General features: G+C 45.6%; 1 protein-coding gene across 1 annotated transcript in view; it reads right to left on the bottom strand.

Moving 5' to 3' along the window:
- Positions 1 to 26,419, bottom strand: part of ITPR1 (inositol 1,4,5-trisphosphate receptor, type 1) — a gene marked incomplete at its 5' end in the record, with an annotated part of 156,071 nt that overhangs the window by 57,709 nt on the left and 71,943 nt on the right. Inside the window, 7 exons of the mRNA XM_008582677.1 lie at positions 1,481 to 1,585; positions 2,627 to 2,749; positions 5,782 to 5,877; positions 8,160 to 8,270; positions 9,981 to 10,181; positions 14,927 to 15,180; positions 16,620 to 16,800. Of these exons, the coding sequence (XP_008580899.1) occupies positions 1,481 to 1,585; positions 2,627 to 2,749; positions 5,782 to 5,877; positions 8,160 to 8,270; positions 9,981 to 10,181; positions 14,927 to 15,180; positions 16,620 to 16,800 (1,071 nt within the window). The remainder of the gene's footprint in view (positions 1 to 1,480; positions 1,586 to 2,626; positions 2,750 to 5,781; positions 5,878 to 8,159; positions 8,271 to 9,980; positions 10,182 to 14,926; positions 15,181 to 16,619; positions 16,801 to 26,419) is intronic.

Raw genomic sequence — 26,419 nt, 5'->3', positions numbered from 1 at the left:
ACTCAGTGGACTCAGTTGACTCAGTAGACCTCTTTCTCAGGGAGTCACAAGAACATACTCTGGTCCTTCTCCCACCCATAACAGGCTGCATGACCTTGTTCACATCTCTTCCCCTGATCAAGCTTCAGTCTTTTCCCCAGTGAGCCAAGGAGCTCAATGAGATGATCTCCAAGGTTCTGTTCTCTGACTTTCCATTGCAGACATCTACTTCAAAAAGTTCATGAAAAGATTTGTATTACTTTTAATTCTATTTTTCCCTGAACTTTGTGAAGAACCTTCATAAAGCTTGTTTTTTAAGGCTCCAGAGGACGGAGCTGGCCCTTCGGTCAAACTTCTAGGCATTAACGATTAATAAAGAATATTTGCTCACATTGACTGGCATGGTTGACTAATAGTGAAATGACGCATTTTATGAGGACAGCCCAGACATCTGAGACATCAGGTAAGAGCATATTCTTGAAAAGTCTCCATCCTGAACATTTTTTATTGCCCAAAGGAGTCTTTAAAATCTTCAACACCTTCAAAAATCTTTGTTCCAACTCCAATCTTGAACTTGTGCATTTCCTCATTAAGAAAACAAGGCACATCACCACTTACTGCCTAGAGCCTGGAGATGGAAGTCTATGTTCTCTCAGATGCTAAGAACAATGCAGGTGACATAAAACGCACCCACGGACTCAGGGGTCAGACAGACCGGTATTAAACTTGCAGCTCTGCCACTAATAAATGGCCAAGCGACACAACCTTGCTGAGCCTTATTTCAGAGTCTTCCCATATGCAAAATGGAGATGATACCATTTGGTTCACAGAGGATTCCTAAGGTTTTGTGTTTCTGCTTTAAGTGCGGATCTGATCGGAACACTGCCCTGGGTAATACTCTCCCCCACTGCTGAGGGTGGAGTCCAGACTTCTTACGAGGACAGCTGACAAGATCCCTCAACACCTGGGCTGCCTGCTTTTCCTCTCTCTTGCTCACTGAACTCCAGTCCCAGGGGCCTTGCTCCAGCTCCTCCCCTTACCTAGAATTTTCCCACCTCCAGGCTTCATTATTCCCCCGTCTGAAAAGCTCCACCTCTGCCCATGTCATTCCTATGTTAAGGTCTGTGCTTAGATGCCATTTCCTCAGAACAGGCCTCCTTGACACCACAGTCTACACACAGCAGATCCCTCTGCTGGACCGACTTATAGTGCCTTCCCCTTGTCCTTGTGGCCTTGTCAGAGCTCGTAATGAAAGAGATTTCCTTGACTTCATTTGCTCAGTGTCTGCCTCCCCATGAGGCCTCATGCAGCAATCGTGACTGTCTTGGCCATCACTGGACATCCAGCACCTTGTGCAGGACCCAGTATATAGTAGGTGCTCACAACATTTTTATTGCTCAGCCCAATAAATCCATGCCAGCCCCAGCACACCGAAAGCCTTGATGCAGGCCTGTGCCTGAAGCCTCGACTCTCCCGGGCCCTGAGCTTACTCTGCTTTTACCTCTATCTGTGCCGTGTGCTTGGCATAAAACTCCAGAGCTTCATCTCCATCCACTTGGCCACCGGGTTTCAGCATGGTCTGGAGTTCTTTGTTATGCCGAGCCAGCTAGAACACAAGCACAGAATTACAGGGGGTCAATGTCTCTTTGCAACAGGAACACACAGGCTCCTAACTCTGGGAATGAAAAATGCATAATAACCAGCAGCAAGCTGAGGGGTGAAGGTGCCAGGAGGCTGCTATGTTCCATCGAGGTGTGCTTTGCACAGTGGCTATTTTGGGAGCCTGGCAGAAGAGCATGGAAAGCTCCTGCTCATGCACAGTCCCACTTTCCCCTGACTTCTTTAGCCAGACAGGAGGAAGATGGGGTTTTCTGCACAGCCCCACAGAGCCTCCATTCAGAGTGCTCACAACTCTCTCAGTGGCCAGATGCCGGGCACTGAGGAGATAAGGGGTAGGACAGCGTGTGAGATTCTTCAGCCAGTACACAATAGCAGGGCCCTACCAACCTCAGGCACAATCCGGTCATCATTTTATATCTAGTTCCTACACCTGAGTTTAAAAGGAGTGAAAGGGACAGGAAACACAAGCCTCTGGCAGGGTCGCTGCCTTCCCAGACCCACTAGAAAGCTCAAGGCCCCCAAAAGAGGAAGTATCTGCAAACACGCAGCCACTTGGGAAGACAATGAAGAAATATGGCATTTTGGTGCCAGGGCACGAAGTATTATTGCATCCCCGAAAAGGCAAACAAAAAGAAGTGATGATGACAAGTCCCCACAGATTTCCAAGTGCGACAGGCAAGGAAGTTAGAGTTTATCTCTTTAGATTGTTAAGAGAGATTTGTCAGTACATATGAAAAGCCTAAGACTCCTTTCAACTGTCTCCAGACAAAGTCATAATCCATCTACGTGTCACTGTTCTGGAGTGAATGTCTTTAAAAAACATGGGGATTTCCAAGTACTTGACCTGTGGAAAAATGGAGAAGTCCCAGAACTCAGCACATGGGGTCAGGCTGCCAAAAGCACCTGTGAGCCACATTCTCATGAGTGCAAACAGCCCTAGGTTAGAGCAAGTCTAAAGGCACCTCCAGATGGAATTCTGGCACTGTAGGTAAGCAGTGTCTGGAGGGGGCACAGGGAAAGGTCATACCTGATGAGCTAATATGTAGATGTTGTGTCCCACATTCCTGGGGGAGGCAGCTCCGTCCTCACCATTTTCTCCATCCTCAAATTCCACTTCACCTTGCATATAGGCTTTCTTGATCACTTCCACCTGCAAGAGGAGCCAAGAGAACAAAATTCCCATTTCAAGGCAGCCCGCACTGAACTGACACTGACAGCCCACACACTAGCCATCTCCCCTGCCAGGGCAGACTCTGCTCATCAGGCTCCCTTTCCCATTAGACTTGGATGCAGCCTCAGAATCCTTCCCAGCACTGTCACATGCAGTCACCACCAATCAATCTCCACTGGCATGAGAAATGAAACTCATTCACTCTACTTAGACTAAGAGACGTTCTGTGGCTGGTTCATGCTATTCTACTTTAGAAGGGGACAGTGGCTAATAATAAAAGCATCTTGAGATGATAAAATAGGATACAAATGTAGGCTAGAAGCCAGACTTTTCCTATCTCTTTCTCTGTCTCTCTCTCTCTCTTTTTTTTTTTCAATGGGTGGCTGGTGCAGGGACCCGAACCCTTGACCTCAGTGTTAAGACTTTTCCTATCTCTGCATTTCCTCCTGCCAACTCTCAACCTCCCGCCACTCCCAACCCTTGCCATTTCAGGAAATACTAGTAAGAAATCCATTCACTTTTAGGAGGAGCTGGTGAAACTATTTTCTTACTTCAAATTTTTCCCTGTCCCCCACAGCCTACTCCATGTGAAAATAATAGCATAAACTAGTAACATCTACCAACACTGACTATCTGCCAAGCACTTGCTTAGTATTTTAACATTCTTTCAAAAAATAATAATAATAATAATGCTCACAAACATTTTATGAGGTTTCAAAGATTCTCATTTTTTATGGATGAAGAAACAGACTTAGTGAGATAAAAGGACATTCTTCAAGTCACAGCTAGTGAGCTGGGATTTGAACTTGGCCCCGTTACCCTTCACAGCTGCATGACTCGGCCCCCTGAGGCCCATGCTCTTGGTTCTTCTCCTGCTTACAGCACATTTCTTAGGGAACTTCTGTACCTGTCCTACTGTTCTCAGGGTGGTCTGCTCATATCTGAATCCCTCCCTTAGTGCCCAGCACAATGCTCTGGACAAAGTTGGTACTAATAAAAAAAAAAAAAATTATCAAATGAACACATCATTCAAGATTTAATCACTCAAAGAATAAGAATAAAATAACTTCAACTCCTAAGTTGAATTAAAAAATCATTTTCTTTGATGCCTTCTGTGTTGCCACAAGGCTATTACTCTCGGTTATTTCTCATTATTCAAGACCGAGCATGTAGAGGGCCACACGTTTCTATACTGGCACCAGGTCAGGCCTTGGAAATAACTTGGAGATAAGAGCCTCACTCTCTGAACTTGTTTTCCTGCCAGTTCTAATACCAAATCAATTAGAAAACATGTGGCATACGATGTGGGGACCAGAATACACACAGGTATGTATGTATACATGCACACACGCACTCACACACATGCTTGTTTTCCTGCCAGTTCTAATACCAAATCAATTAGAAAACATGTGGCATACGATGTGGGGGCCAGAATACACACAGGTATGTATGTATACATGCACACACGCACTCACACACATGTTCTGGTTATTAGAGCTTCCCTGTTATTTGGATTTTCAGAACTTTTTTGTTCCAGAAGGCCTCTGATTCTTCCCGTGTGCCAGAACGATGCGCTCCAACCACAAGGGGGCAACCCAGGAGCCAGTGGCAGCTATAGCACTGGGTTTTGACATTTCTCCCATCCAAGATAGGTCAGAAGACCTGGGGCATGTTCTTGATTCATGGGAACCAGAATGGGATCTCTGGAAAGTCATCCCCTCCCTACTCTAGAACAACCAACTGTCCTCCCCAGTAACTCCCAGTTACATAAGCTGTTACTTAAACTCAGAGAGAACTTCCATCTCAGGCTGAGCACTCACTCCTGGACCTCAGAAATCAAAGAATTGGGCTGCTGTTAACTTTAAAGGAATACATAAAGGGACTTTAGTCTGGCCCCAAGTGCACATTCAGGTCACCAAGAGGCAGAAATGTTTTAGTGCCCTCATTTAAGTCTGTCAGTTACAGTTTATGTGCATGGGGAAAAGTCCAAATAGAGAGTTCTGTCCTCAACTCCTGTCACTGTCTCTAATAGCTGCTTGTCTCACAGTTTGCAGCACAAACTCCCAACCTGGAAGTCACAGCCAATTGTGAATATCACCCCTCAAAAACAAACCAGATCATGTTTTCTTTAAAACAAGAAAAAAACCCCAAAAAACAAAAACACCAGCTTCTAAAACTTCTGATGCCCAGACTCTTGGCACCGAGAAGAGAGATGAATTCTTTAGCACTAGACAAAGATACAGCAAGAATACAAGCAATGAACATGAATAAGGAGAAAAGGAGCCTCGATTCACTAAGGGTTTATGATGTGCCGAGCACTGTGCTAAGGGCTTGACACAAATATTCTCATCTAGTCTTCACAACAATCCTCCAGACTAGGTAATATTATCTTCCTTGTACAGATCAGGCAAGTGCAGCTCAGAGAGATCAAGTGACTGCCCAAGCTGACACAGCAAAAAGGGCAGAGCTATGCACTTGAACTCAGGTCTGCTGGACTCCTTGACCACACTCTGCATTCTGTCCCGGATGAGGGGGGGGGAGGGAGGCTTCCATGTGTGGTTTGTGCTGAAGGGAGAGGGCAAGGCAGCACATACTCGCTGCAATACTTCTCTCCCCAGGCAGAGGCCTGAGTTAACTGTTCTCTTTATACTTCTGATTTGGTGAATCTTTAAGAAAGCTCAATGGGCCAGCCCGGTGGCACGCTGGAGAGTGCGCCGCATGGGAGCACGGCGGCGCTCCTGCCGAGGGTTCGGATCCCATGTGGAGACCGGTTCCCGCTCACTGGCTGAGCGCGGTGCGGGCGCAACACCGAGGGTTGTGATCCCATTGCCGGTCCCCGGTACGGGCGTGACACCGTGGGTTGCGATCCCGTTACCGGTCAGTAAAAAAAAAGACAAAAAGGATTTAAAAAAAAAAAAAGAAAGCTCAAGGAAGCATATTCTCTGCTGTGCCCCAACTACTGTTCTGATGCTCCTTGGTGCCACAGTCAGGGGACCAGTCACCCAACTCACCAGTTCCTTTGGCCTCATGTTGTAAAGTATCCTCTCGGCGTTTTCACTGTCATGCCTGCTTTCCATGATGGCCAGGAGCAACTTCGAGGCATTGTTCTAAGTGGAGAAACCAAAGGAGAGGAGGTGTAGAGGAGAGCTTGGGTAGCTGGCCTGAATGCTCATGCGCGGCCGACACCAGTGCTGTGTCCTGGCTACGCAGACAGGCAGGCCACCCTACAGGGCAGCCATGGGTCAAGTACATCCAAAACCACGCACAGCAGGCAGAGAATGTACCACTGCACACCCTAGATACGTGTGTGCAGAATCTAATTTGGGTCAAACAGGCACACATTTGTTAGGACATACAGGTTATTATGCCTTCATGTTAGCTAGAACAAGTCCCAGTAGAAATTGGAAATTTAAACAGGGGTTCCTCTGGATATGTTGTTACCCTCAAGACGCCAGTGGTCAGGAAGAACTTACTATGTAGACCCATGATGCCTTCAGGGTGGGTGTGGTTAGAAACACTGTTATTGGGTCTTGCAGGCCAGAGAGGTCAGGCTATAAAGGTACTCCTCTCTATCTTAAAATATTTCTATCAGTTCTCATAACCCCTAATATTATCACGAGAGTCCAGCTGATACTACTTAACAAAAGTGACTCAAAGGAACACTGTACACATGCCAAGCCATAATTTCCCATTACATTAAAAATGTTCCTGTGTCCACACCCTGCACTTCTGGGCTTGACCTCATTTTAGGCCCTGAGCCTATGATCATTTGCATGCTTCTTTGTGTATAGGACCTAAACGTTGTTTTTTTTTTTTTTGAAGGGGGAGGTATTTTTTTCCTTCCCAAGTTTAGGTCACAGCAGTTCAGTTGGGTTGCTGGACTATCACAGGACAGAAATTTCTATCATAATCCACAGATTACTGGATTAGTTGAAAAAGTCACTGAAATGCTGACCAGCAGGCACATGAAATCCTCAGTTTATTCAGACCCTCATTGTGGACTTTCTGATAAATGGCAGCCAGGTACATGAGCTTGAATTATGTTCAAGTTAATTCTAAAACAAAATCTGTCAAAAGAAGTTTTAAAAAGAGTTTATTCAGACCCTCATTGTGGACTTTCTGATAAATGGCAGCCAGGTACATGAGCTTGAATGATGTTCAAGTTAATTCTAAAACAAAATCTGTCAAAAGAAGTTTTAAAAAGAAAAAAAAAATTGCACTTAAACCGTACACCCAAATCAACTATTAATTTGGATTCTCACTTCTAAATGCTAAAGGAAAAATAACTGTGCCATTCCTGCGGGCTTCTGTTAAACCCTCCCTATAGCCTTTCTTTCCCATGACACCCTTGATGCAATAAATACAGATCAGCTTTTTGGCTAAACCCTGTAGTTCCAAGCTCTTTCGTGACAATGATAAAGTGCTCACTACTGGGTATGGGTGTAAGATAGAGGGCAGATCTCAACATGCCACAACATGGGAACAGTTAAAAAGGAAATGTGCTCGGTGACGCTAACGCGTTTCAAAATACACTTCAGACACCAGGATGGTTCGTAAGTTCAATTCTTAGAACTGAATCTTTGGATTCTTAAGAGAATTTTTGGAGCCCCTAAATCGGGGGTGGGTACACCTCAGTAATCAACATCAGGAGTGGTATATCAGCTTCTCAAATATCCAAGAGGCCAGTGTGCAAAGCCAGCAGCTCAAGCACCTTGAAGTCACTACACTTTCACTCTATAAAACTATTTTAGTATCACAGAGAGTCAAAATGTCAGTGGTGCCTCCACATTAGTCATCTGCATACAGTCCTCAACTTGTGCATAATTCAGAGAAACTCTTCAGAGACCTGTAGGCATATTCTCAGTCAGTATAATTTACCTTATTTTAAACCAACATTATTAACCAGTCTTCTGCTAAATCAATAACAGAACAGAAAAATTAAATAAAAATAGTGGGTTTTTTTTTTTTGTCCTAGATAGGCTTAGTTGTACTATTCTTCCAAATGGCTCTTTTTCCTCAAAGGGAGAAAAAAAACCAGATACCAGAGAGGGGATGGGGTTTCCAATGTTTCTCTGCCGGTGGCTTTCAGAATCAAGGCTTTTTCTTCTTGGATGCTGTTTGAAATTGTTTCTCAGCTCTGAGTGATGAGTCTTCATTCCATGTGACCTAACAGTTGACAAGCTGATATCCTGTCATGAGACCCTTATTTGGAAGGGAAAGCATGAAGTTCTGCATTTTAGTCAGAACTTGTAACTTGGATCACTTATTTAGTTTAAAAGAACTGTCTTTAATAACTGGTTTCCCAACAATGACCATGTCACATGCCAAAGTAAAACACACAGTGACTGTTTCCAAGCGCTACTGTCTTTTGCTTTCAATTCCTACTTGCCTTCAGTTCTAATACAAGGTCCATCCTCTTCTTTCCCAAAGGATTGATGTCGTTAAGGATCAGAGCTGTGATGATGTCAATGCCATTGGATTCATGGGTGGCTATGCAGTTCTGAGCAAACAGACACATACAGACATTTACACAAACACTGGTCATAAATCAGACGTCAAAGGCCAACAAGCTGAACTGCTATTTCAACACAATGCTTGCCACTCCCAGTAATGTCTCTAGAGGAGGGCTGCAAATTTTCCGTGAGAAAGTGGTAAAAATAAAAGACAGATGAAAATCTCTAGTTTCAGAATTAACAGTAAACAGTAGGAAAGTCCCCATGCACTATAACTGATAAGTTGGTTGTGTCTAATCCAAATAGTGTAGTGCAATAGGCTTTTGTTCTTAAAGGAAAATATGGTGTATGACTGATACTGAATTCTAAACCCTTTTTCCCCTTTAAAGGTGTGTTCCATTCTCTCTATATATCACTCTTTCATATTTCGTACTTTTGCTTAAGGCTTAAGCTTGGAAAGCAAGTTTCCTATTTAATTCACACAATATCAGAATTAATCATCTTCCCCCAGGTAAGATTCCCCACTTGCAGCTCAGTCCACCTCAGTTCATTCCTTTCAACAGGACTCTGTGTGTCGGAAAAGCAAAATTGATGTAATAAGAAAATTTACTTACAAGTCAAATAAAGCCTTTCCCCCAAGCATGTCGTATTTTTTTGTTCCTTTTTCATTTTAACTAGGACTACACCATCTGCTTCATCAAGGAACCAAGAGAGGAAAGAGGATCTAACAAAACGCTATCCTCACATTCACAGAAAACTAAGACCAGGTTTTTAACAGACACTGAGTTGTTTCTCGTAAACTACTCTTCTCCAAGTGAAGGTCTTGGCTCCCCAAATAACACCGCATCTCAGACCTTCTCTGGCCACTGGGTTTAGAACTGGTCATTTTGGGCCGGCCCGGTGGCGCACTGCTACAGTGCGCCGCTTGGGAGCGTGGTAGCGCTCCCGCCGAGGGTTCAGATCCCACATACAGACCGGCCGCTCACTGGCTGAGCGAGGTGCGGGCGCAACACCGAGGGTTGCGATCCTGTTGCCGGTCACGAAGAAAGACAAAAAGGGAAAAAAAAAAAAAAAAGAACTGGTAATTTTAAGCCTTGGCCTACCCCCTCCAGCCAGAATGGAGCTATAATTTGGAGTTAAAAATCATATCCATCCTAGCACTGATACAAAAGCTAACAAAATCTTCAAGATTCCATTAAAAGCAATAACTCTACTCAAAAAAAGAAACTACTGGGGTACTTCTTGAGAGGCCCAAGTCAAGGCTACCAAGTCTTTCTTATCCCTGAATGTCCTTGATGTTGAAATCTCAACTATAAATGTTCTCATTTTACTTTTGAGCTGTCTCATGTGTAGCAAGTTTTTTCCTTGCTAGGTTTAAATCCCCTTCAAGTAGTCACTTTTTGATCTTTTCCAGTATTCAGAATAGATCGTAGTCTTCTGGGTATAATCTAATCCCCACTTTATTACCTAAAAATCAGGTTATAGTTGGACAATTCCAACAAAATCAAACCAAACCAAACCATACCAAGCCAAGCAAAGAAGCCAGGGACAATTCCTCTAATGCCCATCATTAGGTAAAGTCCTGAAGTGTAATACAGCACTGTGGCTACTTCTCAACTGCTAGAAAATGGTCCCCGGTCCTACTGACTCCCTAGGCTAACAGTCAGATGCTATGTAACTTCTGAACTAGTCTCTGTCAACATTTCCAAAATGATAAACTTTTTTTTCCCCCCATCCCAAAATACAGATGAAATTACCTGGTTCTCATGGCAAGGTCCTTGACAGTATTCGGTCAGACTTTCCAGGGTTTGGTTGATAAGCGCTACATTCTTTTCGTTTATATATAGCCCAAGAAGACCAAGGCCCCCGGTTGTGCTTCCACAAATACAGTCCAGAAACTGCAGCGTCTCACATACCAAGTTGTAGTTGGTCTTGTTATTTTGGCAACGAAGGAAGTTCTGCAATTGAACAGTCCCCAGGATGGAGGAACATAGGCAGAGAGAAGAGGGAAGAGGTCATTTATTCTGACATTTTGATAGTCTGTAATAGGCTGGTGCCCTGACTGATCAGCAGTCATGCAGAGGGATGCAGCATGGGACAGACAGAAGAGTCGGCATGGTCACGATGGTCAGCCAGTGGACTTGGTCTGTGGCAGTGGCCACCAACACTGCAGCTTGCTCTCCAAGGTGTTTTTATATGGGATGCAGGGGAGAAGGGCCCCTCACTGAGGCCCACTTCAGACCCCTATAGTCTTTCTCAGTTCTCATTTCTCCACTCACTTCTCACCCCCTTCTCCACTCCTGCCAGCCCCTTCCCATCAGGTGTTAAGTTCAAAGGCATCTGACATTTCCAAGGGCAGTGGTTACATTTAAACAATGATGCTGTGGGGTCTGCTTGCTGAATGCCCAGAGCCTAGTACTTGGATGGTTCACCACAAAATTAGATGTCATAGGCTGGCTTAAGCCCAGTGCCATGGAGGGAACCTGGACTATTGTGTTTGGCCAATTCCATTATTAAACGAAGGGATAAGAGTGCATGCATGTGTGTGTGCTATGTGCATGTGCCCAAGTACGTATTCTCCAGGTAAACCTGTAATGTTAACAAGAGACATAAGAGCAAGGTACTTCCTCAATAAAACAGAGAAAGCCACTTTCAATCACCACGTAAAGCAGAGGAGAGTCTCTGTCTCTCTCTCTCTCTGTTCTCTCTGCTTCCACCATCTCACAATGTGAGACCCCGGGTCGCTGTCGCCACCACCAGATGGACTTTGGACATCCCAGCCTCAGAAACTGTAAGCAATAAATTTCACTTTCTTATAAATTACCCAGTTCTGTGTAAGCAATAAATTTCATTTTTCTTTATAAATCACCCAGTATCGGGTATCCTGTTATAGCAACATGAAACAGACTAATACAGCCGGCTTCTCAGGAGGGTCCAAAGCACAAACAAAGTGGATAAAATCGGTCCTTCCCATTCCATTTGTGACTGTGGAAAACAAGGCTTGCTTAAGGCAGCAACCGCCCGTTTTGGCAAAGTCAAACTTGGAGGCTTTATCTCTACTGAACATTTACCAACAGGAAAGTTACGGTTGTAAATACGACAAGAAACTTTGGGCAAGAGCCCAGAGACTGCTGCTTCAAAAGGCCAGATTCTTTCTCCCTCTGAGTCCATCTGCACTTCTCTGCAGCAGGGGCCAAAGACCCTCTCTGCTGTTTGAATGCCTTCCCCTTCCTCAGATCCACTGCCAACAGGGTGGCATTCAGTGTAGTGGAATCCTACTTAAAAACATCATTTTGAGAACGAGATTCCCTACAAATACAATTTCACTGGAGCAAATCACCACCTGAAAGAGTTTGATTTTGTGGGAATTTTTAAAGATGATTCTAACCTCCATCCTTGTGAACCATTGATCCAGATCATTGGCTTTCCAATAACGGGGCCCTGCAGAACCCTAGCGGTTCTCTAGAATGTCCCCCACCCCACCCCCACCCCAGGCTCTTGTAGGTGATAGAGGAGAAGAAAGCTCTGGTACTCTCTAGTTTGCTCTCATCTGCTTTACTAAGTACATTTCTGCATAAAACATTCAAGCAAAGGATTCTGTGGTCCAAAAAAACCAAAAAAGTTTAAACCACTGAATTGGATAACCATTATGCTATCTTCAAATATTAAGTTGTTAGGTCTCATTAAAAATATATTAAGATATACTATACAATAACCCCCCTTTTCCCATAGCACTGTTTCCCACAGAGTAGTGTATCAGAGAATTGGGTTTTGAAAGAACTTCATTAAAACGTGTTTCTGCCTGTGGGGTTCTCAGGGCATTAGTTTGAAGGAGAGTTTTACAAACAGCTAAGGTACAAAACTAAAATTCTGAAGACTTCCCAGCCAGGAGTGATGAACTTGTGCAATGAAAGCCTTACTCTGCCCCCACAGTGGAAGGAAGGAGGGTGTGCTGGTAAAGGAGGAAGATCACCAAGAGCTGGAAGACAGAGCAGATGCATGGAACCAGAGCCATGCTTGGGAACAGCACTGACCTCCATGGAGGGATTCCCTCTAGGCAGCTGCCATAGACTGACTGAACTGTGTCCCCAAAGTTCATACATTAGAAGCTTAATTCCCACTGTAACTGTTGAGGGGGGTAAATCCTATTATGGGAATTGAAAGGTGGGGCCTTGAAGAGGTGATTAGATTGTAAGACCATGCAGTAGTGAATAGATTAAAAATGGTGGTCATAGGCATGGTTCTGAGGGCTTTAAAAATACAGCACGTGAGAGGTTAGTCTTTCTCTGCGCCACCATTTCACAATGTGCGTCACTGAAGTCACCACCAAGACCCTCACCGGATGTGTTCCCTGGACTTTGGACGTCCCAGCTTCAGACACTGTAATCAATACATTTCATTTTCTTTATAAATCACCCAGTTGCAGGTATTTTGTTATAAGCAACAGAAACGGACTAATACAGTAGTCTTGTGTTCTGTTAGCCCAGAACTTTGCAGGTGGCAGCTCCATGGAGAAGCTTCCTGGACCTGCATGCTGGATTGGTTCTCTTCCTCTGACCCCACAAAGCCCCTGCCTTGACACCATTGCAGCACTTACCAAAACTGCACTGCAATCTCTGGTTAGTTCAAGTGGTTCCTGACCTAGACACTCAGCTCTATGAGGGGAGGGGTGAGGTCCCATCACCATCACTGTCAGGCACAGAGCAGGTATGTACCAATCATGACTGAAGGACAAACACACACAGGCATCATTTCAACCTACTTTCCCTTTGGAGCCCAAGGTTGATGGAGACCAGTGATACCTGTACCAGGGAACAGGACAGGGCACTGGTCACTATGCTCAGGCTAGAAATAGCCACTAGCAGCAGAGTGGGGCCTCCCACCCACAGATGCCACAGCCAAGATGCTCAGGCTTGGTTCTCCATGGGGTCCTTCACGTTGCCTCAGCCCGTCTCCCTCAGGACTAATGGTGTAGACTGAGGCATACCAGCCAATGAGACGGTAACAGACCCGCGTCCTTTGGGGCATGAGTGTTCTGCTCTACTTAACTGAGCTTAGCAGTCCCAGGCAATGAATCAAGGGCTGAGGTACTCTCAGCCCCAAGTAGCAAATCTTGAGCAACTGCAAGAAAAGAAAACTGACAGCCAGGATGCCACACTCACATCGACAGGAATCAAGCAGAGAGTGTCAAACTAGAGAAAGGGCCCGACCCCGTCTGGAGAGGCCATACTGCTGCCATGCAAACCACATGGCACTGGGGGTCCAGGGTGGCCAATGGTGGGGTTGATGTGGAATCCCTTCATTGGAAAACACGATCCGATTTGGTCAGTTGATGACCTCAGATCTTAGATGCCTTTTCAACATTCAGGCTCTCCAAACCAATGTGATTAAAAATAAAAACAATCACAGAAGGTACAAATAGTGCAGGTTTCTCCCAGCTCCATTTCATTGTTCTGTCTTACTGGTTAGCAATATAATTTCTGACTCAGCTAATCCACACACAGATTCCAGGGCAGGTTTTAAGAGAGAGTGATTTACTGTAGCAGCACTGAGTGGCCCGGCCACAGTCGAGGAGTGACAGGCCATCAAGTCGCCCAGTGAATAAAGTCAGCAATGCAAATATTGAAAGGCTGCACCCACCCCTTGCCAGGTTTAGACCAGAATTATTTCTTTTTCATACCATCAGGATTCAAGCACACAAAACTACCATGGCCGACTTGTTTATCTTAGGAGCAAACATTCCATCTCAGAGGAGATGTTCACACATACTTCTCTTGCTCACACCATTCAGGCAGAGGGCTGGCTTCCCCAGGTCCAAGAATCCAATCAGAACCAGGCAATGGCCAAGGACCCATGTTCCAGCATGCTTTTTTCTGGGCAGTGAGGGCCTCCACAGATCCAGGCCCATTCGGAAGAAAAAAGAGGCTTTCTGGAATGTTCCTAAATAAATAGGCTTTGCTGCCGGGAAACGTTGCAAGGGAGATCATATACCTTCTACCTTAGCATCTGGTTAATATCATGAGTTCTAGCATCAGACTTCCTGGGTTCAAGTCCTAGTTCTGCACTCCCCAACTATGCCTCCTACACCCTGGTTACCTCATCTATAAAATGTAATGATATAAGCAACACTTAGCATCCAGATATTCTAACCGCCCAATAAATCTTGGCCATTGTTATCCTCCAAAAACAACAACAAAATGAACAAAGCATTTCTGGAATAATCAGTTTAACAAAGATCTTTGAGCATGTGTTTGTGTAAAACACTGGAAGGCAGCTACTTCATTCATTCAACCAACAAATACTTAATTACAACTTTCTATGCACCTGATTTTATAAATCTAATATATTAAACGTATCTAATTATCTAGCCATTCATCCGATTTTCATCTGAGCATCTAATGCCAAATAGCGGCAGGCTACAAGATACACACACACAAAGGCACACTCACAGCCTTAGCAAATATATGTGGAGCAGGTCCCTCCACTGGTGAACAATGCATGTGACACCTGGCCCTGTGGAGACAGTGGGGAAGACAGAGAGACACATCAGTCACCCAGACTTTCATGTCAGAGAACCAAGCTGGATTGACTGCTCAAGCACTCTGGATGAAGTGAGAGGAGTTGAGCCATCAGAGGAAGCCAGAACTCAGTGTTCCCACCACCCCCAACCACTCCCACCCCACCACACTCCCAAAGCCCTCACCTGCAGGTCTCGGTTGTGGTTTTCACACAGCAACTGCAAGAAGCGCAGGATGGGCTGCATGATGGTGATGACTGCGCTCATCTCCAGCTCATCCTTGGTCTTGTCGGCTGTAGCCTGGGTGCCCTCCCCGGGCTGGTAGTGATCATCAGGGTCGGCCTCCCTCCTGAAGGTGGTGAAGGCTTTCCGGGTGGCAGCAGATGCTTCCAGGAGCTGATCTCGGACCTCTTCCGTTATCTGTGTTGAGGGCTCTTTAGCTAGGGTGTGGGCATAAGACAGCAAATGATACTGAATCCCCAGGAGCACTTTCACCACACCAAAGATGATGTTCCCATGTTCACTAGAGATCCTCTAGGTTGCAAAACACTCCAGGAAGTCATCATCTTTGTTCGGTCCTTAGATAGGATTAAAACTGAATCACACTCTGCTAACTCACTCATGGTTCTAATGTTTCATCCTTGCTTACACTGAGTTTTAGAGGAATAGCCTTAGTGTAGCTCTGTCAACCTCACAAATCTAGGCTCCAGGCCTCAGCCTTCTCATCTGTGAAATGGGAGTGGATCGGTGAATTCTATCTTCAGAAGGTTCCTAAGAGGCTCAACATAATGTTAATCACAATGATAATTATTCTTATTATAGTGACAACTGACTGGCCCTTTACTAAGTGCCAAGGCAACATGATTAAGCATTTTGTGTGCATTATCTTGTCTAATCCTCGGAATAACCCTGTGAGGTCTCTGTGGCATTACAGCTACCAGCAGACATTCTGCAACCAGACTGCCTGGGTTCCAATGCTGACTCCACTGCCTGCTCGATGCAAGTTAATTACCATCTCTGTTCCTCAGTTTCCTCCTTTGTAAGATGGGGATAATGATTTTACTAACAGAGTTGACTTGAGTTCTAAATGAATGGACACAAGTAATGAACTTTGAGCAGTGCTGCATTCGGTAAGTACTTAGTAAATGGTAGCTGTTCTTCTATTTCTTTATCCCTATGCTAGACCAGTTGTTCTCAGTCAGGGGTGATTTTCCCCTCAACCCCACCCAGGGAACCACTGGCAATTTTTGGAGACATTTATGGTTGGGGTGGAGATATGCTATTGGCATCTACTAGGTAGAGGCCGTGTATACTGCTGAATATCCTACAATGCACAGGACAGCCCCTATGACAAAGATTTCTCCACATGTCAATGGTGCTGTGGTTGAGAAACCCAGTTCTAAACTTGAAAAGCAAGGTTCAGAATGGTTAATTAACTTGCTCAGGGCAGCTGGAATCCAAAGCTTGTGGGTCTACCCTCTCCCCAGTACTACTTTTCTTCCAGGAGATAATGGATATAAAGCTTTATAAACTTTCAAATATTTTAGAAAAAGTAAGGGAAAATTATCTGACAAAGAACTGACACCCAGTTTAAGGTGCATATTTCCCTTAAATTTCTGTAATATTAAATGGAAATCACAGGAAAAGAACTCAAAGCTTGACCAGAAGAATGTTCACTAATTTATTAAATAAGACCTTCCCAAGCAGCAGGACTTCAGCTCAGGTTATTTAAGAAGACTTATAACCAGATTGGCTTTTTTCTTCTGAAAGTCCCATTCAAAATGCATTTTGGAGTTTAGAAGTAATGAAAAAATAAAGGAAAACAAGGTGCTTCTCTGTTGTTCACAGCCCTGCTGATTGAAGTCTGAAGAGCATTTACCTTTTTTCCGTGATGGGGCATCTCTGTCTACTTCATCATCTTTCTTTTTATTTCCCAAGTCACTGGTGTTCACTGTCACTGTTGCCTTGATTTCTTGCTGGGCCACTTTCATTCGATCATAAAAGACCTTAAAGAATTTCTCTGACTTCTTATCTTCTGTCAACCGGCAGAAAAAGGAATGCTGCCAGGGAAAACCCACAGACTTTTTAACACTGTAACAGACCAATTACTGAACCCCACTCATGATACCAAAACGTATGGAAATCAGAGCCAGACACAAAACCTCACAAATGATCTAAGTTTAGACCCAGGTTAAACACTGCTCCACACTATGATCTTCTGGGTTCTAAGGCCTGAGATTTTCAACGCAGAGACTTTAAAACAAATCAGCGTGGCTGGAGCTGTCGCAAAAGCCTTGGAAACATGCTAAGATGTAGTGGGCGGACTTTAGCCAACTAGGAACAACCCCCTTCTGCCCCTGCATACATGCAAAACAACCCCATTAGCAATGGAAATGGAATATATTTTTGGTGATTTCTGTAGGATCAGTCATTTGTTTAAGGACTACCATGTGCTCCTCCCCTGTGCAGAGCCCTGTGAAAGAGTAAGATGTGCTACCTGCCCCTATGGGCTTGTTAACAGGTTAGGATGACACATCCATGAATCAGACTAAAATGCACAAGTAAAAAACACTCAAGAAGCTACACAATTTATATTATAGGAGCCAGAGCTGGCGAGGATGACAATGGGCTGGAATGATCCCAAAATCTTCATGAAAAAGGTGATATTCAAACCAGGCCTTGAAGGACGAGTAGGAGTGCTTAGACGGAGAAACTCAAATTTAACAGGTAGCTTGCCTCCTGAATACACATTTGTTTTTGGACCCACTGCAAGCAATAGTATACACTGTTGATGTAAAAACACAATATGGCATCGCAACTTCATTTACGAGTATTCGCTCTGCACCCCTTTGCAAACACCACACTGTTGTGAATTATTTACATAAAAATACAATACGGTCATTTCCAGAGGAATAAAACAAAGCTCCAAACAATATATTTGTGTCTCCCAGTTGGATGTTTCTGCCAATTTCATATCCTTCTATTTGGAAAAATGGCACTTTCCCACAGAAGGTAGCCCTGGGCTTCTAATCCCAGAAAACACCTAAAATCTTACCAGCCTCTTCAAGCCCCCTAACTTCTCCAACTCCCACCCATGCACCACCACTCCCCATGCCTGATTCCACAGGCCCCCAGACGGCACCCCATTTCCATCTGCCAACATGCGACTTCAGTCACTCTGAGCTTTCTAGCCATTGGCCCCCACGCTGCACTGACAAATATCTGTCCCATCTGCCCACACTGCACATCTTGAGGGTGCCGTTTCTTCTCCCTCTCACCATTCTTCTTTACCTCTGGTTGTTTCTTATTCACAACACAGGATCCATCCTTTCTGCTTGTGTTTCCTGGTTCTATCTTTTCCCCTCCAACCACTCCCAAATCACCCAAGTCACCAACCCAAGTCACCAACCCCCTGTACTGCTCAGCCTTATCATTCCATGCATCGCTGTGTGTCACAAGACTCCTACTCTAGAACTAAGCTTAAGTCTTTACTGTCCTCCATTGCCCTTTACTGCCTTTTTACTTTTCTTTTATGTTTCCTACTATTTCCTCCACCCACCCATCCATCCACTATTTACGGTGCACCTGTCATGAGCTGGGCACTGTGTAAGTTACAGGGGAAATAATGGTGAGCAACAAAGAGCCTGGGCCATGAAACTGGCAGCCTGGGGAGGAAAACATACAGTAATTCGATAATCACCCTAATGAGTATTTACTAAAACAGCCTTTTATCTCTATGAAAGTGACCCAAGAGACTGCTGGTGAACAGTCCTGTGACAGACACTCAGTGCCTCTGCCCTGTCCTTGCTGTTCCTGGCTCTTCCCATGGCTAGGGTCATCTTTGATCTCCCCACTAATGTCACCTCCTCAGTGAGGCTTTCCCTAAGCAGCTCCCAAGGCCATGCCCTTTTATTCTCTTCATAGCAATAAATAAAACACTCTGAAATGACGCTGTATTTACTGTTCACTTGCCCTCCGTCTTATGCAGAGCAGGAGCTCTGTGAAGGCAGACACCTCATCAGCCTGGTCTACAGATGTCCCTGAAGCACCAAGAAGAGGCCCAGCTCACAGCAGGCACTCCACAATGGCTTGATGAAAGAATGAACATAGCCCGGTACTTCACGGCTCCTCCTCACTGGATACTCCCAACTAGATCCTTCCCAAATTCAGTGAACATGACAAATAAATCCCCCAAATAAATTAATTCTGGAAAATTGCTCAAATATGAGAAACCAAGTTCTAACTGTTCACTTCTTCGAGAGCCAATACATCCACAGACAAAACAAGATGTATGGGGACGGTGACCTCCACTTACAGCCACCTAATTATGATGACAGAATTTTCCAGCATGACAAGCCATACAGCATCTCACCCCCACACGGACCCCAGGGAGACAGCTAACTAAAGCTGTGGGTCCCCCAGAAGACAGACACTCAGGACAGTTCACGTAGTTGCTACCCCAGCAGTCCTCTCGTTGCATGGAGGCAGCTTTAAAAGCATTTTGGGACAATCCGGTCACTCAAGAAAACAAAAGTACTTTAAGTAAGTAGGCAAATAAATAAATAAGTCAAGCCTGCCATCTGTCATCTGATAACAGCGCAACGTTGCGCACAGAGCACACTACAAACCGGCTGCTTAACGTCCAGCCAGTTAACCCGACAGATGTCAGGTGATACCGTCAGGGTAAGGGAAGCTCTTATGAAATAAGAGCGGGCAAGGGACTGAGGAGTCTGCACTTCTGTATACGTTCCTGCAATGGCCAGTGTGGCTATTCTGAATTGTTTATACCAGTCCTCGACGCCACGAAGATCCAAAGCAGCTTTATCAACAGAATGTGCTCAGTAAAATAATAAAACGGACAAGGGGGCCAGAAGGCATGAGGAAGCATAGAAAACCCAAATTAGAAAAGGTTGGTGATTGCAGGATGGGAGAGATGATTCAGGGGAGCTTCAGGCCTGGCCCCAAGGTCCCTGGCCACAGTCAAGCCGAGACAGGAGATATACTCAGTTACACCTCTTAGAATCAAAAGAGACATGTACCAGTGCCCCCAGGGAAGGAAAACATTTCTTAACAGAGGGGTTGGCAGGAGAGGCTTTCCAGTCAGGCTGCCAGGGTGTGAATCCTGGGTCCCTCATCCACTGGCTCTGTGACCCTGGGCAAGTTGCCGGGCCTCTCTGAACCATGTGAAAGGGCTGTCCCTGTGCTGAGCACCATGCCCACTGATAAGTGTTAGTTTGGGGTTTCTACCACCGTTACGTTAGTAGAACATGAAAACCCCACTGTGAAGGCGACCCTGTGAGCAGCTAGGGCAGAATAGCAAAGTGGTGGGAACTCTGTTTCTGGAGGCGGAGAGACCTAGGTTCCTGTTCCGCCACTTGCTAGCTAATGTCATCTTAGAAAGTGACAACGTTTCTGAAACCCGAATTTTCTCATCTGTGAAATGGGCACAATAACAGCACTTCACGGGTGGTTACGAAGCAGCTAACGTTTACTGACTGCTCACAGGTGGCAGGAACTCGGGGCACAAGTTCACGCTGCACTCTCACACAGAAACCCCATGGAGATAGTTACACTTATTATTCCTTCTTGCGAGATCAGGGCTTCCTCAAACACGATGTACAACAGGTGTTTTAGCACACCCCCAAGATACCCAAACTACGAAGGATACACTCTCACCAGGACTCCCAGGTCTGCGGTGGGGTAGCACAGCCACAAGAGACGATGGCCCGGGCTCAGGCTCAGGCTCCAATTCTCCTGACTGAGAAACTAAACAAAGAAACTCTGCAAGGAAGAAGTTAGGTCTGCAAAAGAGAAGCAGTAGTATCTTCTACGAGTGTAGGAGTGGAGAATGATGGCAGCGTGGGGGAAGAACTAAGACCCTTTCCCCACAGCAGGAGGGTGTGCCATGGGGAGGAGAGGGAGGATGCGGAACAGGGGCTCTCAGGGGCTTCTGGAATGGCCTGGCTGCAGCTGCTGGAGGTGGTCACCCACCCCTCTCCGGCGCCTGGTGTGTTCTAGACTTCGTGAGACCAGGGCCCTCTGCACAGTTCACGCACCTGCTCATTAAACCTCCTTCTGCAATAACGTGTTCTCTCATAGTTTGGGAGGGGGAGAGTGGGCGCCCTGCTCAGGACTGTCTCCCAGAGCAGAGCAGCTAAGTGCACAACTCCCAGCCATTGGGCTACTGAGGCAGGGCCTCTCCACAGGGCTAGTGCCTCCTTCCCTGCCTGAACCCATTTCAATCATCACGGCAGCCCCAAAACCAAGAGCAAATAGTCACAAAGAGATTGCACTTTCCCAAAATTTTCACTCCACCCCCTCCTGGAAGGTGTGAGGTAAGCCCTTCAACATAAATCTGGCCTTGAGCAGGAAACATTAGTTGCTGGTGAGAGAAATCAAAACAGAAGGACTGGCCGGTTACTCAGTTGGTTAGAGCATGGTGCCGAGAACACCAAGGTCCAGGGTTCGATCCCTGTACCAGCCAGGCGCCAAAAACAAAAAAAAACAAAAAAAACAAAAAGGAAAAAAAATCAATGTCTACTATTTTACTTATTATTTATTTTTTTATTTTATTTTTTTTTAAAAGATGACCGGTAAGGGGATCTGAACCCATGGCCTTGGTGTTATCAGCACCACACTCTCCCGAGTGAGCCACGGGCCGGCCCCCTATTTTACTCTTTAAGTATATATAACTGCAATGTGTCAAAAAGTTTTTACAAATCAGAACAGTGGTTGCCTGAGCAGGGTGGGGGGTGGGGTGGTGAGTAGGAAGGGACTAGAAAAGGAAACAAGAAAACTTTCTGGAGTGAAACATCTCAATTAGGGTGGTAGTTATAGCTGTGGTAGACAGACTCACACCCCGCCTCCAAGATGTCCATGTCCTAACCCTTGGAACCTGTGGATATGTTACCTTACATAGCAAAGGGGAATTAAAGTTGCAGACAGAATTCAGGCTGCTCATTGGCTGACTTGAAAGTAGGGAGATTATCCTGGATCATCCACAGGCCTTAAAAGGGGAAGAAGATGAGGCTGGAGAAATGCCATGTGCCAAGGACACGACTTACCTTTGCTAAGTTTGAAGGTGGAGGAAGGGGCCACAAGCCAAGGAATGTGGGAATCCTCTAGAAACTGGAAAAGGCTAGAGCATCCAGCAAAGAACAAAGCCAGGCCGAGGCACTGATTTTAGTCTAGTAAAATTCATGTCAAACTTGTAAGATATTAAATTCGGTTGCTTTAAGCTACTAAATTTGTAGTAATTTGTTACAGCAGCCATAGAAAATGAGTGCAACACATATCAAAAAACATTTGTCAAATCCAAATACTACATTTAAAATCTGTGCATGTTATTGTATGTAAATTATATCCCAACAAAAAGAAAGAGGAAGAGAAGGAGTCTGCTTTGTTCCCAGAAAGCTAGGGAACTATGTAAGTTGTGTAGACAAGGAGCCACCTCCCGGGGCCACCTCCCCCACCAGAAGGAAGGCCACCTGCCTGCCCGCCCCCACGGCTGACCTTTCCTTGCCCTCCAGTTATCTCCAAATCACATTTGATTCCAAAGCCCTTTTCACATATGCTGTCTCATCAGAGTCTTAGGAGATCACCAAGACTGATATCATCATTCATAAATCTGTCACATTACAGAGGAGAGAGCTGGGGTTAGGAGAGGCTGGTGACGTGGGGCAGAGCCACAGCAAACTTTCCGCCTCCCTACCTGTATCTTTAACTGACACAAAGACCAGCTCTGCAGTCAGACAGGTGTAGGAGGCTGGGAAAGCAAAGGAAAGGAAGCTGGTTTGGGGGCAGATCCCCAGCACCAAACCCAGACACCACTAACAGCAGGGCTGCACCCGACATGCGTGCAGGAAGGGACAGCATGAGCATGAGGAAGAGACTGCTGGCAGCAACCCCCTCCACGGCAGCTTTGGAGGGTAGTGGTGGGACAAGAAGTAGGTGTGGCTGGTTGCAAGCCAAGCTTAAAAGCAAAAGAGTAAGAGAAAACAGACCACTGAATGCTGAAGCTGGAAGAATTCTTTTTCCAGCAGTTTCCAGATGGTTCCCCAAGCAGGAAAACCCTGCTCTCCTCCCGTCCCCAAATACTGTCCTAGATAAAGACCCATATATGACAGAGACAGGCAGAAGGGCTCAGCATGAAACAGCAGGGAGTAAACTCTTCCAGGGCTCCACAGAACAGCATTTGAAAACTACCACTTTAGTCCATCCCTCCACATTTCACAGATGAGGAAACTGAGGCCCAGAAGGGGAAAGGGACTTGCCAAGGCCACACAGAACCCCCCTCCACTGACTGCCCAGGACAGCTCCTTCTGACCATGCTGGCTCATAGTGAGGTGAAACGGCAGCCTGCTTTTACGTTCCTGCCTTCTGATCACTGCCAAGTGCACAGTTTTCGCTCCTTGGGCTAATGGAGCTACACAGAGGTCAATGAATCCTGGTCTGAGATTGAAAGAACAATAAAACTATCCTTCCAGATCAGTCTTGAAAATAATAAAATATTGCTTGATTAGCCTGGCAGCCACCCACTACCCCCACCCAAGTCCTTGCAAAGAAATGGAGCGTGGTTTATGACAAGCCTGCCTAGCTTCAGCAAGAGGCACCCTGAGGTTAGGGACTAGACTGTGGCAGCCACCCTGCGGACAGGAAGGCAAGGGCGGGATGAGGTGGATACTCCTTTCTTTAGGTGCAAGAGGTCACAGCCCCAATTAAACTGTGTGGGCAAGGGGTCCTGGGGAGAAGAATAATGGGAGATACAAGCCTTCCCCTTGACCCAGGCACATACCTGGGGAAGGTAAGTGAATAAGCAACAGACATCTTCCTTATCAAAAAGAAGGCACCTTTCCCAGAGTTAGGAACTTTGGGGGGAAAGCACGGAGCTGCCTGGAATGTGAGCCAGGCTGCCTGCACCTGCCCAGGGCACGAGGCCATTCTGAGGAGGAGGCCCTTTAGCAGGTCTTTCAGCTACAGATGGGCAGCGGCAGGAAGCAGAGATGGACGTGATCCAGGATAGAGCCTGGTGCGGGTGGGGATGGCCTGAGGGTGAGCAGCCCAGAGAGCCAGGACAGCTGAGGGACTTTGATCCTTCCCCCAAAGCATTTCCACCCTGCAGTCAGTCTACCTTCTAGAAGCATTCACACTGGGCCTTGAGAGAATGAGATTTTCCATTTGACTGCCTCGGAAGACATGACCCTGACCAACACAGCCCATGATGCGCACAGGGGATGTTCACTTATCTGCTGCAAAATGAATCAAGTTCTCAGGCTAAGGACAAGAATTTGAAAAATGTGGCTGCCAAACAGTAAGCCAACGCCCGAGTTTCCAGCAGCAGATGAAAAATCTTCCCTGGAGTCTGTTTTTTTTTTTTTCCCTTTCATACCAGCTCTGGGAGTCGATGTCTCCAACCAGACCAACCAACCCATACCTGTCCAGCTCAATCAGACACTCTGCAGGTGATGGAGTGATATCAGTGGCTCCAAGAAGTGGAGCATCCCTTGGCTCTCTTTCTACTGCTGTGATTAACTGAGAGTAAACCACATTCTGGGGACCTTCTCTCTGTAAACGACATTCTAGTGAAAGATGACTGGACATTTCCAATTTGCCAGGCACTGTCTAAGTGCTTTACACACATTATCTCCTTTAATCCTCATAACTAGCCCATGAGGTAGGTGCTATTTTATCCCCACTTTCCAGATGAGGAAACCAAGGCTCCAAGAAGTGAAATAACTTACCCAGTTGTACATCTAGTAAGTGATGCCATGAGGAAACCAAGGCTCCAAGAAGTGAAATAACTTACCCAGTTGTACATCTAGTAAGTGATGATGCCGTCCGGCACTCAGCCCCAACCACCCTGCTTTGTTAAACACCTCTCTCACCTGAGCAAGAGTTGGTCCTACTCTGAACACCTTTTGGTTTTTTTATAATCCACACTGCCCCCAACCCGAATCCTACCCTCACCCCCCAAGTCATTCAGAGGCAAAGACAGACTACTCTCCCCATCAAGAACAGCTGTGGTAGGTACCCATGTGAATGTCTCAACTTTCCTATGACATTTAGTACGTTTATTAATACAGGCTTCCAAACAACCCCCTTTTGCTAGTTGAAGGTTTACCAGGGCTGGGGATTATAAACGGTTAGCAAAACCATTCTCATGCAGTGACTGCTGTGGGTCTTGAGTCCTTTTCTTAGAAACTGATGATAATCAAAACTCAAAGATCAGCAACCATGAAGCAGGTAATAAAACACACCTGGTTAGGCATAGGGAGCCTGGAGAACTGAAGTCAGGAAAGCTAAATTTTAGCCTTGGTTCCTCACTCACGCCACATGATCTTGGACAATTTAACCTCATTTGTGCCCTGGGTCCCTTATTTGAAAAACGAGGATCTTACCACCTGCCCTGACCGCATCACATGGAGGCTGGGGCCATCAAGGTTGCAGGTATGAAACATTAAGTGTGAAAAGCACTTGGATTACCAAGGAGCCCCATTCAAATGCAAGGTGCTGTTGTTATCTAACAAAGCATGTTTCAAAGGAAAGGTATTGAATGCAAGATAGGTGGATCCACGAATGAGCTGGGGGTTTGGGGATGACCAAAGTCTAGTGTCCAAATAACATCCAATGATAATTCCAGTGGGCCTAACAGCAAAAACACAATGAATAGCAATTCCCAACAGCTGTCACAAGTAGAAAGTTTAAAAAACAAACAATCTGGCTGGAATTTCACTAGCCACAGAAGACATTCAGGTTTCTGGAGAGAGAGAAACATTTTTGCTTCCACTTCTTAAAGTTTAATACACCCAAAGGCAGAAGACAAGCTTGGTGTCAGACCCTCCTCCCAAACAGTCCTAAGTTTTTCAACATGAACTGTTTTGCAATATTTTCAACCATTCTGAATTTCAGGAAAAGTCTGCTGTATAAAAAGGGTCTAATAATTAATAAAATGGGCATTCAGAATTGAACACTCCCTTGTCATAAATTATCACTAACACTAAGAAGGAAATTTTTTGCCTGGTTTGATGGGTTCCAACCGGTCAACATCTGGAGCTCTCAGTTTACCAACCTCTTCGAGGATGTTTCCAGCTTTAATGAGTTCAGAAATAATATAAACTTCAAAGTGAAAAGGAAGAAAGTGATGAAGTGACCCAAGTCTACACTGAAAAGGCATCAACGTTTCAACTTCATTTTTCAGAAACAAGGTCCTGTCTTGTCCAAAATGTACAGCCACCTCTCAGTGACTTAGACACAAACACCCTGTTTCAACTACCCTCCCAGGCAAGAGATGGATGGAGGTCACATTCTGGCCAATTGCTGGCTCCTGATGCCTGACGCAAGGGGTAGAGGAGAAGGAGACCCTCACTCCAATTAATTGGTCACTGGGATCCAGGAAAGGGCCTGAGCTCCAGAGTCAAAGTCAAGGCCAAAGCAGTAGATCTCCATGATGCTTTTCAAGGTGAATTAATTCCATTTTTAGTAAGCAGCAAAGTCCAGCCTGTTCTATAAGAAACTCTTTTCTCCTGAGATGGGAAGCTTAACATCTCTCCTCTTCTGTCTCCCATTGCCCAAGGGAGCCAGCATTTTCTGGGAAAGCTCTAGCCCTATCTGTTAGGCAGTATGGTTCGCCCCTCCCCCACCCCATGTGGATCAGAAAGCTGACAGTTTCACACATGTCAT

The sequence above is a fragment of the Galeopterus variegatus genome, unplaced genomic scaffold (genome assembly GCF_000696425.1).
Source record: "Galeopterus variegatus unplaced genomic scaffold, G_variegatus-3.0.2 Scaffold2692, whole genome shotgun sequence".
Taxonomy (NCBI): domain Eukaryota; kingdom Metazoa; phylum Chordata; class Mammalia; order Dermoptera; family Cynocephalidae; genus Galeopterus; species Galeopterus variegatus.
The sequence above is the reverse complement of the archived record's forward strand: the minus strand, read 5'-3'. Positions and strand labels throughout refer to the sequence as shown.